Source organism: Portunus trituberculatus, chromosome 40 (genome assembly GCF_017591435.1).
Source record: "Portunus trituberculatus isolate SZX2019 chromosome 40, ASM1759143v1, whole genome shotgun sequence".
NCBI classification, from domain to species: Eukaryota; Metazoa; Arthropoda; class Malacostraca; order Decapoda; family Portunidae; genus Portunus; species Portunus trituberculatus.
Window position 1 is genome coordinate 5,699,728 of NC_059294.1, and position 16,048 is coordinate 5,715,775.

General features: G+C 44.0%; 1 protein-coding gene and 1 long non-coding RNA gene across 3 annotated transcripts; one reads left to right on the top strand and one right to left on the bottom strand.

Moving 5' to 3' along the window:
- Window positions 1–1,784: 1,784 nt before the first annotated feature.
- LOC123516309 lies at window positions 1,785–6,019 on the top strand. Its single transcript, XR_006678160.1, has 4 exons — window positions 1,785–1,935; window positions 3,957–4,014; window positions 5,500–5,601; window positions 5,811–6,019. It is a non-coding gene; the product is annotated as an uncharacterized LOC123516309 (long non-coding RNA).
- Window positions 6,020–6,536: 517 nt separating this feature from the next.
- On the bottom strand, window positions 6,537–16,013 carry LOC123516202 (glucose dehydrogenase [FAD, quinone]-like). 2 transcript variants are annotated; one of them, XM_045275394.1, is made up of 14 exons: window positions 15,086–16,013; window positions 13,058–13,248; window positions 12,683–12,891; window positions 12,409–12,598; window positions 11,820–11,951; window positions 11,114–11,238; window positions 10,214–10,270; window positions 9,577–9,690; window positions 9,213–9,372; window positions 8,448–8,608; window positions 8,029–8,206; window positions 7,741–7,814; window positions 7,425–7,576; window positions 6,537–6,938 (listed from the first exon to the last, which is right to left on the bottom strand). In XM_045275394.1, exons 2-14 carry the CDS (start codon window positions 13,218–13,220, stop codon window positions 6,806–6,808), a joined length of 1,848 nt encoding a protein of 615 aa, XP_045131329.1. In that variant the 5' UTR covers window positions 13,221–13,248; window positions 15,086–16,013; the 3' UTR covers window positions 6,537–6,805. The 2 variants fall into 2 exon arrangements, with proteins under 2 accessions (XP_045131329.1, XP_045131330.1); XM_045275395.1 differs by lacking the exon at window positions 10,214–10,270.
- Between the last annotated feature and the right edge of the window lie 35 nt (window positions 16,014–16,048).

Sequence of the window (16,048 nt, forward strand, 5' to 3'; positions counted from 1 at the left end):
GGTGATGGCCAAGCGCGAGAGAATAGTATCAGTGTGCCTGCACCGCTCAGAGGCTACGTTGTGTTATCTCATACCCTGTAATAAGTGGCACGTTGATGTGTGACAGGACCGCAAGTGTATACCAGAGCACACTATTTATGTGGCAATTAAGGCTTTACTCCTGCACCTGTTGGTATGTTGGCACTCATTCATCATTTCATGTTTACCTTTGTGTCAAACTATCGAAAGTACAATAATAATTCTTATCGATCCGTGATCAAGACGAACTTCTTTGAATCAGAATATTCCTTTAGTCGTTATTAATGGCAGGATGCATTCAATGTTTTCTTTCATTCATTCCAGTCTTGCCATATTTTGTTCCGAAAACTTTGCTATGGTGGGATTGAGGCGCGCCATCTCCACGCTGATGCTGGCCACTCTAGTATGGCGTAAGTGTGAGGTGTACTGTGACGCTGTCATATTTCTTGCCTGTAGTTTTTAGAATATGAGCTACACTCGTGTGTGTGTGTGTGTGTGTGTGTGTATATATATATATATATATATATATATATATATATATATATATATATATATATATATATATATATATATATATTTATTTATAGTATGGCAAGATAGGTCTTCAGAAAGTTTATTATGGAATAGTAAGATAAACGGAAACTAGCTGCTTTCTTGTTACGTTGGTTTAGTGTCATGTATTGAAGCTCTGTAAACAATGCAAACTAAGATGACCAATCAGTATTAGGAGTGTCGATAGGGTTATGTTTTCTCCATAATGATTAGAGAAGAGTAGCTTTCTTGACAAAGCCATCATAAACTTCAAATCAGAGAATATAGTAAGTGTAATAAGATTTGCAGTGGCGTTAGTAGAGCTGACGTACATTACTGCCATGAAAACACTGAAGGCTAATCAGAATCGTAATAAAAGTCTCTCTCTCTCTCTCTCTCTCTCTCTCTCTCTCTCTCTCTCTCTCTCAGGTGTCAGGAGTCAAGATACCACCACCAGCACTACCACTGATCCACCTACTACCATCACCATCACAACTACTGATCCACCCACCACCACCACGACCACTGATCCACCCACTACCACTATCACTACCACTGACACCACCACCAGTGACCCACCCACCACCGTCACCACCACCACTGACCCACCTACCACCACCACCTCCACTAACCCACCCACCACCACCACCACGACCACTGATCCACCCACTACCACTACCACCACCACTAATGCACCCACCACCACCACCACCACCATCACCACCACTGATCTACCCACTACCACCACCACCACTGATCCACCCACCACCACCGATACACCAACCACCACCACCACGACCACTGACTCACCCACCACCATCACCACCACCACTGACCAACCTACCACCACCACCACCATCACTGACTCACCCACCACCACCACTACCACCACTGATTCATCCACCACCACCATCACCACCACCACCATCACCACCACCACTGACCCACCTGCCACCACCACCACGACCACTGACTCACCCACCACCACCACTACCACCACTGACCCACCTACCACCACCACCACCACCATCACTGACTCACCCACCACCACCACTACCACCACTGATCCATCCACCACCACCATCACCACCACCACCACCACTGACCCACCTGCCACCACCACCACCACTGACTCACCCACCACCACCACTACCACCACTTCTGATCCACCTACCACCACAACCACCACCACCACTGACTCACCCGCCACCACCACTACCACCACTGACTCACCCACCACCACCACTACCACCACTGACCCACCCACCACCGCCACCACCACTTCTAACCCACCCACCACTTCCACCACCACTACTGAGACACCCACCACCACCACCACCACCACCGCCACAACTACAACCAGCTCGCCCTCTACCACCACCGAACGTAAGTATATTGTAATGTTTATGTATTTGTTTACTTATTTATATGTCTTATTATTTTCTCGGTGAAATGTCTTAGGGTTCCTCGAATGAAATGACAAGTGTTATGTTATCGTCATCTTAATGCAGTGGTTCCCAAACATTTTCTGAGGCCGTTGCTACAACTTAGAGGTTCCGTATAGTTCCCGCGTACTACCTATAGCTGTGCCCACGGTCCAGATATACAAGGTCTTCCATCCGGTTGGCTTCTTTTGGTCTCGGCCGTGCATATACGTCACGTGAGCCCCAGTCGACGTTCGCCTGTGGCTCGTGGACTTGAATATGAATTTTCTTTCAAACCCCGTGAGCTTACCATTCTGCCCTGTTACTACCTATTATGGGACCTAGAAAACTAATTAGTAAGGCCCAAATCTCAGTTATTTGTGTGGTGTTGTGTGGTATGTTTTGGTGTGTGATGGTACTGGTGTTGTGGTATGGCGGTGGTGGTGGTGTGGTATGATTTGGTATGGTGACTGCTATAAGCTGAACTGATGTGTATGTAATTTTTACCACGATCGTCTGCTAGTTACCCAGCCAGCCTTCCCCATTAAAGAGCGACCTCAGAGCTCATAGACCTATCTTCGTGTTGGACTGAAACCACAACACACTCCACACACTAGGAAAGCGAGGCCACAACCCCTCGAATTACATTACGTACCTATTAACTGCTAGGTGAACAGGGACTACACATTAAGAGGCTTGCCAATTTGCCTCGCCGCTTCCAAGGACTCGAACGCAGATCCTCGCGGTTGTGAGCTGAGGGTGCTAACCACTACACTACGCGGTGTGTGTGTGTGTGTGTGTGTGTGTGTGTGTGTGTGTGTGTGTAATAATAATAATAATAATAATAATAATAATAATAATAATAATAATAATAATAATAATAATAATAATTAATAGTTTATTGATACAGAAGGCAGCCGAGAGGGTGAAGATATACACTGAGGGGACACATAGTAAAAGCGAAATAGTTCTAGAGTATATACAAAACTCCAACGTCACAACTCCAGCAGTTAAGAGTTAAAGATTACGTATGGTACAGGTCATTAAAAAGCCTTATAGTTATAAAGCTGGGAAAAGTAAAATTAAATCTTTAGGATTTTTTTTTACTTAAGGTGCAAATGAAAACACGAATCTGAATTTATATGTAACAAAACTAATTACGAATTAATTAACATGACAATAGTAGAAATGGTGCTATTCTAGTGTATATCTTGGTCGGTTCTGGGAGGTGGTGTGGGGCGGACTGTTGCTCGTTTTGGCGGTGGGGGTTTGGTTTTGATTTAAATGCAAGATTACAGTCTTAGTCTTGTTCATGGTGACATTATTAAGGCTCGTCCAAGCTGTGATTTCGTCTAGGGTTGACTGGATACTGCTGTATAGTCAGGACTGATGTTGGTGATAGATGACGCGATGATGGTATCGTCAACGTATTTCCGGCACTGGTCTGTGTGTGTGTGTGTGTGTGTGTGTGTGTGTGTGTGTGTGTGTGTTTGTGTGTTTACCTAGTAGTATTTTACCTGGGGAGAATAATCTCATAGTATCCTGTTTCTATACCGTAAGTGAGGATTACGGTAACTTTAATGCTAAGGTGATTGTAGCAGCCGTCAACCGCTACAAGCATTTGAACATTTTGCCTCTGTTCCAGAAAAAAGTCAATTCCTGCAGATATCAATTTATTCACAAGTAGAAAACATAAACTGTCCAACAACAAATAACACAACTCAATTTAATGCGAGGAATGTATCTGTTTCTTCTCCTTCAGCTGACCGATACCAGATTATCTTGTGTTAGGCATGAATAATATATTTTTTTCTGAGAAATGAATGAATTCAATTTAACTAGAAATCGCATATGAACCTGAAAGTGCTCATGTACAGTACCACCTGGAAGGCCTTCGTCTACCCATAGTGGTACGCGTACCACAGGTTGGGAACCACTGTCTTAGTGAAAAGATAGACCAATGAGCTTCCCTTTCTCCGTCAGCTCTGTGCCCGAAGGAGCTCCCGCATTACTGGACAGATTGTTACGGCAGCTACTACAGGTGAGTGCGTTATTTGTAAGGTTAATGGATTTATAACCAGCCAGGTGTTGTACCAATAAATTTATGTTAGAGATGTACCAATACCTCAAGAGGTTTATTGATTGTATTAACTGTATTTATAACTCTTATTATGAAATCCATCCAGTTAGACCAGGGGTTTTCAATCTGGGGTTTGCGAACCCCCTGGGATTCACAAGATTTCCAGGGGTACTTAGATGGCTGATTTAATGATACATCCTTTGCAGAACACCTTTGCCTATTGAGTTAGTGTCAGTCACTAAATTAACATTCTGTTCAATGCCAAATTACTGGGGATTTGGGTAGATGGTCTTATAACTCAGAGGGTTCTTAACGAGAAAAAAAGGTTGAGAACCCCTGATTTATAGTCTAAAGACATAAACATTTCCTCCTACATTGCCCAGCCTACACCAATGAAAGATCCAAACACCCCAATTGGCAGCATCCTTACCCAGAAAAAGAAGAACACCTCATTGGAAAATAACTTTTTGAAAAATCTAGTATAGAAGAAAATAAAGAAATAATAAGTAATTTTTGGTACTTGTGTAACTATTGGGGAACTTTTGAAAATTAGTTAAGCTTCTGGATAGAGTGGATGAGTGCACACAGGTTTGCTTGCCATATACATAAACTGCCACCTGCAGACATATTTTTTTCTATCTTATACTCTTAAAAGAAAAAGGCAAACCTAATTTCCTTTATTTCCCTGATCACAGTGACGTGTAAATATCAATGTTTCAAATATAAGGAAACACTAGGAGAGGAACCAAACTCCCGATGAAGTTGCCATATTTAACAGATATCGTAATATTTCACAGAAAAGATGGTCAACTGCATATCGTATATTTATTGATATTTTTTTGTTACATAAGGAGATATCAAGATAGGTAAAGTATTTTCAAACATATATCTACGACAAAAAAAGCGCTTTAATAGTAGAGTTAGGTTATAACTATGCATTGTTTTTTTTTTTATATACCATCTAGCTCTATTCCTGGGACAAAATTACTTCTTCCTCAATTGATAACTCGAAGTTAGTATGATATTTTCTTTCCTTCTAGGTTAGTAAGTAGACTACAAGACACCATGAACATATGAAGCCCCTTAAATGAGTTTATTTTCGTAACTTAGAAATCAAAGTTTGATAATGAGATTGTCTATTGCCAACTAAACCGTTCTGCATAGACGTCTTCAGCGTCATAGAGACCTAATGATGTTAGCTCATGGACAGTGGCCATCCTGGCAGCGCGAAACCCCAGGGGGTTCATAAGAAGATTTCTAGGGGTACTTAGATGGCTGATCTAATAAAATCCTTTGCAGTACCAATGAGTTCCATGTTCCATGTGATAATACTGGGGGTTCGGATAGATGGACTTATAACTCAGGGGGTTCATAACGATAAAAAGGTTGAGAACCCCTGACTGTTAGACGGACACAGCACCTGATTGTGTATCATGTATCCTTCAGGTGCCAGGACTGCTACGTGACGTGCCGGGGATGGCGCGTGCCTCGTCCTCCCTCACATGCCAGTGTGGGCTGCCTAGCGAAGCACCTTTGCGGCGAAGTGAAGTAAGTAGCCTACAACAGGACACGTGGATGTGTTTCAGTTCCGATATGCAAGTTATAGTATCATTCCTCTCTCTCTCTCTCTCTTGGTTAGTTAATACCGATGTTTTATGTCTGTTTGATCTTCCTAGGACTCCAAAAGACTAAAATAGGTTAACAGATAAATTGAGAAAGCACATTCATAGTATCACTACTATTTGTCATCTCAACAGCCTAGATTGCAGTAACCCAAGAAACTGCCGGCCAGTGCACCGGTGGGTGTGGGGCACAAGACCTCATCATTATCCTGGACACCACTGGCATTCCAAGGGGCGTCGCATATTCTAGATGGCGGGTTTCATGGAAGAAATTACCTTGATCACATCCTAGTATGTCCTTGATCACCCTCCCTCCCTCCCCCCCATCTCTCTCTCTCTCTCTCTCTCTCTCTCTCTCTCTCTCTCTCTCTCTCTCTCTCTCTCTCTCTCTCTCTCTCTCTCTCTCTCTCTAATCCTAAAAATGGTTCACCGTTCAATCACCTACCCAATCACTCATTACTTACTAATGGCCAGTTATGGTTTCGGCCAACCGATTTACAGTATCTTAGATAAAAAAAACATATCAGTGATTTTACCAAAGCCTATCACACTGTTTCACTTTCCACTCTTCCACCAAAATCAAATGCTTTTGTTATATGTGGTTCAGCATTTAGATGGTTTGATTGTTGTCTTAGCAATAGGAAAGAATTTACGACTGTTAACGCGTCATTTTCTGTATGTGTACGTATATAAATTAGAGTTTTGTATGTACAGTAGCACGTGTTCGTGATCTAGGATTCTAGGCAATAAAAAGTTTCTTTATTTACATGTACTATACCATATAACGTGCCACCCATTACTGAAGAGACGGCGTAGAAACTCATTTTGTCATGTGAAAGAAATACACATTTATATCAGAGGTAGTTTTTATTATGACGAGGTTGTTATTTGGATAAAATGTTAATGCTCCACGCACCACTACCGGGCTGTCCCTTACTCGTTAGTGTCAGTATACACTGGACCACTACTGCTTGGTGTCCTGCACCTTTCCACAACCCAGACCTTCCCACACACCTATGCCACGGAGCTCCATTGGCCACGGCTGTAGACTTGAGCATGTGGACGACACACACACACACACACACACACACACACACACACTCTCTCTCTCTCTCTCTCTCTCTCTCTCTTCACGCCCATTGCTGCTTGATCATATCTGCAGCCTTCTCAGCCATCATGATAACGGGCGCGTTGGTGTTGCCTGATATGACGAAAGGCATGGCAGAGGCATCCACTACTCGCAGGCCCGACACCCCGAACACTCTGTGGGAGGGGGAGAGGTACACAGATTACCACCACCACCACCACCACCACCACTATCATCACCATTACATCACCGTCATTACTGTTGCATTGCCACGGCAACCACATCTATGTATGCCAGGTCATCTTGATTTTTATAAATATACACTGCTTGATAAAGTGTGTGTGTGTGTGTGTGTGTGTGTGTGTGTGTGATGGTCGAATGACCAACTCAACAAGTACAGGGTGCTCTTAGAAACCTTATATTATTTGAGATGTCCATATTTGAGTCATTATTTGGTGAAGAGAAATTAAACCGAAGACAGATACGATTTTTTTTTTTCTAAGATGGTTGAGTGACTTATATTGTGACCAAAGAGGAACACTTGGTGGTGATGGTAAGTAATATAATCCTTTACTGAATACTGTCTGCTTCACCTCACCGATCCAACCCTTCGAAAAATAAGCTTCAAAGGGATGCACGCACACTAACTAACACACACACACCTCAATTTATTGTCGACAACAGCCATGCGGTCTGTTTTGGGTCCCATCTTGCAGGTGCCGGCCATGTGAAGGAAAGTGGAACTCATCTGGCGGACGTAGCAGCTCCAGTAAGCGTCGCTGCCCGTAGTCTGAGAGGCGCACTCTGGTAAGGGCTACCACAGATGAACAATAAGAACATAAAAAAGGGAAGCTGCAAGGGACTGTCAGTCCTACACGTGGTAGTCCCTGTATGAGCAAAAACTACAAACGGTTCATGTCAGTATTATCTATAGTGCCATATAATAGCAGTGATTTCAGTGTTTTGAATCAATCGTACCTTATCGAAAAACTTGGCGCCAAAGTCTCGACGGAGAGCTGACGCGTTACCCAAGGCCAGAGTTAGTTTGATACCTACAGGAGAAAAGGAATGTCTGTTGTTCCTGTCTTTCATCTTTCATTACTCTTCACTTTTTTTTTATGAATCAGTATATCTGTAGTATGTAAATTTTTTTCCTGTCACCCTTTTATACAATACTTGTCTCAGCATCACTTAAGTATAACGATATGAATTCTTCTTTCCACCCTCTCTCGGTACAGCCTCACCATCCCTGCCCGTCATGCTCACCTTCTACCAGTGTTGCCACGTCGTCGGGATGAGTAAGATAACCCACATCCACTAAGGGCGCCTCTCGTGGGTCCTTGGAGCGGAGAGTGACGGTGCCGCGGCTCTTGGGATGCAGCAGGATGGGTCTCATGGTGAACCCTCTCTCCCCGTAAATCTCGCCAAGGTAATTCTTTATTTTCTGAAAATTAAGACGTGTTGTGCTTAAAACTGTTTAGCTGCCTTCTAATTAAGTTTTAGTTGTTTATTTTAATATCTATATTGCGAAATTTTTAAATATTTTTTTTCAATATCTTCACTTCTTTTCACATGTATTGCATGTACATAAGAGAATGTTATGTATACACCTATGTAGGTGTGTAATGTGTATGTCTGATGAAGTGAGTGAGCTTGAACGTGTTGCTGCTCGATGTACCACTCACGTAGGCGTCAAGGTTGTAGGCAGCGGGAGAGAAAAAACCGTAGTCTTGGGCTAGGGTGGCACCGACAAGAAGTATCTGAATGTCGGGCCATTGTGGGTCTCCCCTAGGGCTGGCCTTGACCCACGCGTCCAGCACGTCCACCGGGGGGCGCGCTAACCCCCCTGTTGGCACCAGGCACAAGCACATTCTTAAACCACTTATTTCAGATGATGATCACCTATAATATCAATTATAAATCGCTCTTGCTTGTCTGCCTCTCAGTGTATTCTGCATGTGGGCCTCTTCATGTTCACTTGTAAACACTACTAAAACCACCCTGAACAGTCTCCAGTGTTGTATTGCTAAGTGAAACAGTAAAGCGTGGAATGTGTTAAAATTTCCGAGTTCAAATACGCTGATGTTTGCCTTTGTCTTCTAGTACTTGGTATATCATGTTATTGGCAAAGTTTGGACTTAAATGATCACAAATCGCACATTTCACTAAAAACTCTTCCGATTTTTTCCCATATTATTCTGTATATATATTTTTTTTTAACAATCAGTTGTGTGTTAGGATACGCTTGTCACCTGCATTGTATCTAAAATGAAAGAGAGAGAGAGAGAGAGAGAGAGAGAGAGAGAGAGAGAGAGAGAGAGAGAGAGAGAGAGAGAGCATCCTGACATCAGTTTGTTGCAAATGACACCTGAAATATTAAGACTTAGGTGAAAACCGTACAAGTTTCACTCAGCTAACTAGTAAAGGAGTCTTGATGATATGTAACTGACCCTCTCTGCTTTTTATGTACTGTGTGACGTCATTGATGGTTAACGGCAGAGGCTGCTCTGAGCCGTCCGTGGCACGCGGAAGAGTCCAGCTGAGGCCGCTAAGAGACACGTGGTCATGTAGATTCTGTCCAACACCGGGCAAGTGCCTCACCATCTTTACCTGCGGATGAATAACTTGGCGTGTATTGTCTCTGGTAGCTAGAGCCCAGCATTATTGTGTTTGGAACTTATATATATGATTTCACTTCAACAAACATAAGCTGAATAATAAAAAGGAAAGAAAAATGGCTGGCTTCCTTAAGCGATGCTGTTCGTAACGTTACAAATGTTGCAAATACTGCCACAGGAGTGCCCAGTGTCTCACCTTGTGTTGTTCCAAGTGTTTGCCAGGCCCGACACCGGATAAGAGCAGTAGGTGGGGCGAGCCCAGAGCTCCTGCCGACAACACCACCTCGCGACGTACACCCACGCGTACCTTCTGCGGTGGTGATGAAAAAAAAAAAAAAAAAAACTTAGAAACCAGAAAATGGACGTAGTGCACCATCTCCTGAACGCACCACCAGCCTAATCTGAAAGGATCAGACCAAATGTTCCACCAGAATATACTAAATGCTTCCCAAGGATATGCCAAATCATGTCAACTTGTTACATGTTAAGAGGAAGTCTGTAATGAAAAACATAAAAAAACTAGTTACAGTTTTCCTTATCTGCAAATTCTGACATAAACCGACTTTTCCCAAATTTCTTATAAGGCCTAAATGAATTGGGCAAAATAAGTCAGCCCTTCACCTCCAATGGCAGATTGGGGGGTGGTACATTGGAACCAGGCATGTGGTACACTGGAACTTTATACGTGGTGCATTCAGTTATTCAGTGGTGCATTCAGACCATAATTCCTTAGAAACAATGAATACTGTCCCAACCATCCATTGATATTGCCATTATTAGTGTAATTTAAAGGAAACGTAGAGGAAGAAATATTCTTTTCTCCATGGCCTGACCTTGTGATTGTATTCAAACAGGACACCGACTGCTCGAAGCTTTTTATTGAACAGGATCTGAAAAAGTGAGTGACGAGTGAGCATGGATGCCCGAGTTGGTTAAGCAGTGCGCCTGAGAACGCTTTTTACAGTAAAGGTGATGTCACACTATCACTTTTTCCGTCGATTAATGCGATTTCCGTCTAGTTTTCAGCGTTCCGCATGAACTTATCGCATGAATTTTTCAGACGATAGGGATCGTTTCCGTCTGCAAATTTTCCGCCTTTGTTTACATACCAAGACCAAGACCTCAAGACTTGCCGCGCCTCCTCAACCTGCTTCTACGTGCATTGGTTCTACCACTAACCATGAACGCATCCATGCACGCTTTTTGGCTTGTTTAGCTCGTCTAAGTTTCGTAATACACAGTATTACGTTCAGAGCAGCGTAGCTTTGCCGCAGCGTGGCCTCCATGTTTGTGTTTACATTGTGTTGGCGGGAAGTGACGACGGAAAGTGACGACGAAACACCATTTGTGTGTGACAGGCCGCAGCCAAAATATTATCGATTTTCTGAAAAACGACGGAAAAAGTAGACGGAAAAAGTGCTAGTGTGACACCGCCTTAACTGTATCATGGAGACTGTGCGCAGGATGACCAGACGTCCCATGTTATAAGGGACTGTCAGATATTCAAAATGTGTGTGTGTGTGTGTGTGTGTGTGTGTGTGTGTGTGTGTGTGTGTGTGTGTGTGTGTGTGTGTGTGTGTGTGTGTGTGTGTGTGTCAAAGAAAAGAACAGGTCGACGACCAAAAAATATCACAAAAAAGGTGCTCATTCACAGTTACACAACACGTTAACACACACACACACACACACACACACACACACACACACACACACACACACACACACACACACACCTGAGTCACGGTGGCGGAGTGCAGCACGTGCAGGTTGGATCGCTTGGTGGCGGGACGCAGGAAGGCCTCAGCGGTGGAGCTTCTTGTCCCACCCCGGATGGTGAAGGTGGCGTTACCGGGGAAGCCTAATCCAAAGCCACAACCAAATCCAAAACAAGTGAGCTGGTGTCTGTGTGTGTGTGTGTGTGTGTGTGTGTGTGTGTGTGTGTCAATGTTTATAGTCTACCAATCGACATGTGAAGCACAAAACTTGAGCGTTATATATTTTCTCCTTTGTGGTTCAGTGTGTGTGTGTGTGTGTGTGTGTGTGTGTGTGTGTGTGTGTGTGTGTGTGTGTGTGTGTGTGCGCGCGCATCAATTCACGGATTCACAGTCAACCCTATTCTCTCTCTCTCTCTCTCTCTCTCTCTCTCTGGCACTGTACAAATTGTTCACGATTTTTCCCTTTTTCTTTATATTCATTGGAAAAAAAAAATACTTTTGAGCTTCAGTGCATGTACTACTTTTTATATGGTTTCTTTGCCTCTTGCGATCCAACACAGACAAAAAAAATGTTTGTAAAAAATCAAGTTTCGGTCAGAGAGAGAGAGAGAGAGAGAGAGAGAGAGAGAGAGAGAGAGAGAGAGAGAGAGAGAGAGAGAGAAGCAGCTAAGCAAATACTCACAAAACAGGCAGAAAGTAAACAAAACAGGCAGGACGGACTCACCTAATTGCTCAGGACCAGCGTTGTCGACGATAGGATAACCGAGCTGCCTCCCGGCCTCGATGAAACGCTGACTGAGACTTCCTAAAGGTGCTTGCGTCACTCCTAGGGGTCCACCGCGTCCGTGAAACCTCTCTGCCGATAGCGTCATGCAAGGTCTTGGCGTGATGAAGGCGTTAGTCTGCTAGTTACTATCAACTAACAATAGTATATTAACCTTTCTGTTATCCATAATTTTTCTGGATGTTAAAAGCGTCATTCGTGAAGAGAAATGAGAGAAGACTTCTTGTATATTGTTGCTTAGGGTTACGGGAGGTTATGCTTACGCTTGAATTTGATTTAGGAAACTCATCCATCCTGCTTTACGAGATGTTATTCTACACGGCTTTTGGAGAGTGTGAGTGGCGTTAACGAATTGTGCAGTAAGGAGTGGATAAGTCTCGAAACTTTAGGATGAGTGAATGGAAGGAGGACAGCGTTAACCTTGAAAACGCTAAATTTAAGCCGAATATGACACAGGAAAAGCAAGTTGTTAACTGAGTACCGTAGACAAAATCAAATGAAAAGAAAAGAAAGAGAAGCGTTGGCTTGCCTGTCTCAGAGGGAGGCGTTCCGATAAAGTCCTCAGACTTAATGAAGTATGGCAGGACGGAGGCATAATCCCAGCCGGGATTTCCAAGAGCTTCCCAGGCATCGTAGTCTCTCCTGTTGCCGCGGCTGTAGACCATACCGTTCACCGTGGAGCCACCGCCAAGCACCCGCCCCTGCAGCAGCACTGCGGCCTGGAGCGAGGTCAGTAAATTCTCAACACTCTCCTTTAGCTGCAAATTATGAAAGGCAGTGTGATAATACATCTGTGATTTTACCTGATTAATGCTATACTTGAGAGCATTCCGTTGCGGGACCGTCTCGTGGCGAAAGAGCGTGGGATACCCTGGCAGATATATGAGAGCTGAAAATGCAGGTACTGCGGTATCTGCAGGAGGTGGAGGTCCAGCCTCCACCAGCAAAACCCGCCAGTCTGCCACCTCAGACAACCGTGCCGCCATCACACTGCCGGCTGATCCTCCGCCCACTGCAATGTCATGTACCATTATGTTAAGAGCTACTCATGTACTGCAAATAACGTGATGTGTTCACACCATGAAGCCAAAGCAGAATCGTCGCAAGTTATTGCAGAGATCGTGAAAAAGGCAGGGCAGCAGTCCCTCAACGTTCTAATCTGTTGGGGATGAACTTACCAACCACGAAGTCATATTCGGCGTCGAGGTGTGCAGGTGGGTGAAAATCGCTGGGTGGAGCTAGGAAAAGAACGGCCTCCAGCAGGAGACGCAGCATTGGCAACGTTCCTATCATGAAGAGGCCGATACCTGCACTCCGTATCAAATTCAAATTCAAACTCATGTTGTCTCCGTTATCTGAACAGTCTGTGCTGTTGAGGAATGAAAGAAGACTGTAGAGTGACTTTGTACAACCCAGTTATTGGTTTGAAGATAACCGTCTTGTGTTTCTCGATGTTAATCGCAATAGTTCTGTGGTGATGACATAAAAAATAGAATGTTAAATAAATACGAGTATAGGCATGACATTGCCTGAGGCGCTATTTCCTTTTACTTCCATCATCAAGGTTATATAAACATACTGTCTGAATCGGGGAATTTCATGCTAGTCATTACTTTTCTCTCCAACACACACACACACACACACACACACACACACACACACACACACACACACACACACACACACACACACTCCTCTCGATTTCCCCGACCTGTAACACCCACGAAACTCTCGAACCAGAATCTGAACACGAAGCATTACATCTCAAAAAGCAACAGCAACAGCGTTATTATCAACACTATTAGCAATATCATCATCATCTGATTAGCAATGAAATGTTGATAGGGAGACGTCCTTGTTGATTTTTGAATACCACCACTCCTTTCTCTCCACCTCCTCTTGTCATACTTGAACCATATTCTAAAGCACTTCTGCGCCGCTTTGTAGAAAACTCGGCAGTCATTAAACACATATGCAGTGGAGAGAAAATAGTGTGATTTCCTTGGCAGATGGCGGCAGATGGAGAGATAGATGAATAAGCAAATAGGGGGTGAAAGAAGGAAAAAAAAAAGAGAAAGGTAATTTTTTACTCGACTTTGCTTGCCTCACTTACATGTAGGCCTGGAAAGTGTCCCAAAGGCGGTATTGTGTAATGATTAAAGGGGGGACACAACCAAATGGGGGGAAAAGAAATCTTACTTTAGACTACAAGTGGTATAAGATTACATGGAACCGCGAGATGTGTCATTACACCTAACCACAAGAGACAGCACTATACAGAACCACGGGGTGACAGCACTAAACCACAGGGAATGACAACAAAAAAACAGGAAAAACAATTACATAGAACCACAGGGGAGCAAGTACACAGAAGCACAGGGGACAACTACACAGAACCACAGGGGACAACTAAACAGAACCACAGGGGACAACTAAACAGAACCACAGGGGAGAACCACAGGGGGACAACTACACAGAACCACAGGGGGGAACAACAACACAGAACCACAGGGAACAACTACACAGAACCACAAGGGAACAACTACACAACCACAGGAGGACAACTATACAGAACCACAGGAGGACAACTACACAGAACCACAGGGGAGAACTACACAGAATCACAGGGGGACAACTACATAGAACCACAGGAGGACAACTATACAAAACCACAGGGAAGAACCACAGGAGGACAACTACACAGAACCACAGGGGAGCAACTACACAGAACCACAGGGGTGACTACACAGAACCACAGGGAGGCAACCAAACAGAACTACAGGAGTAAAGTACACAACCACAGGAGAGAACCACACAGAATCACAGGGGGACAACTACACAGAACCACAGGGGAGAACCACACAGAATCACAGAAGGTCAACTGCATAGGACCAAAGAGGATAGCACTGCACGTAATCACAGAAAACGGCTTTACAACTAGACTAGACCATAACACACCGGTATTCAGACACCCGTATTCAGAAACGCCTTCCCTCCCATGCACCACGACAGTTTTCCAAGGCCACATGGACGACTAGCTGGATTTTTAAGACAGTTTCTCCTTTTGATAAACTAGAAATCTTGGCAATCTATCACCAGAACCATAATGACACTCTTAAAAATACGAGTATCTGCAGCTGGAGCCTTTGGAAAGCAGTGATGGTCAGAGAGGAAAGTGTTTCAGAGCACGGGCCAGAGGAGCTTACCGCGGGGAGAGGAGAGTGCGAGGAAGGCGGTACGTGGACAATGAGTGAGAGGTGAGTCGGTGGTCACTTCTCCATGGCTACTGCGCTGGCCGTTCTGCACAGCTACCCACCAAAGCGATAACCTTCACCTTCCTTCCTTCCTTCCTCTCCGCCTACCTTCCCCTCCCTTTGCCTCTTGCGTGTGAACGCTCCGACCGCTTGCGTTGATTAATACATTTTTTTTTCAGTGGTGTTCCTTATAAATGTTTCTCTTCTATTGTTTTATTCCTTTTTTTGTGTGTGATTCTATGAAATTGATTGTTTAGGATGATTTTCTCTTTATATTGTTTTTGCTGTTGTTGTTGGTGGTGGTGATGGTGGTGGTGGTGGTGGTGATAGTGGTGGCACTACAAATGTATTAGAAGCTGCAACATTGGGATGTGTACTATATACATTTTCTTCTATTACTGGCCTATTGTGTGTGTGTGTGTGTGGAGGGGAAGGGGGGAGAGAGGGTGTGGTGTACAAAAATGGTGTTACATTATCAGTCGTTTTCATTTTGGACTGCAGTAACCTGGCGGCTCAGCGCGCGGCCATGACACACATGCGGACGTGCGAACACGCCTAAGTAACTTTTACTTGCAGGCCTTTGTACTATCTGGCATTAAAACCGCAAATACTGTGACCCTGACCTTCTCATACAAAACAATACTGAGTACATTCCATTGTCATTCACCAACACACACCCATATACGAGTACAATATAGACTACCGACACACACCTATACGGCCTTGCACGAGATGTCAGAACACGGCTGAATGACTTTTACCTCTGCATTATTGTCCACTAAATGAAAACCACGAGTCTTGTAACCTAGGTAATTGTTTCATCAGGAATAAGAATACTAAGGGGAAGAAAGATGCAATTGTTTGGAAACTACCCGAGATAAAAGTTATAGTACTCGTATAACGAAGTCAGAAGAA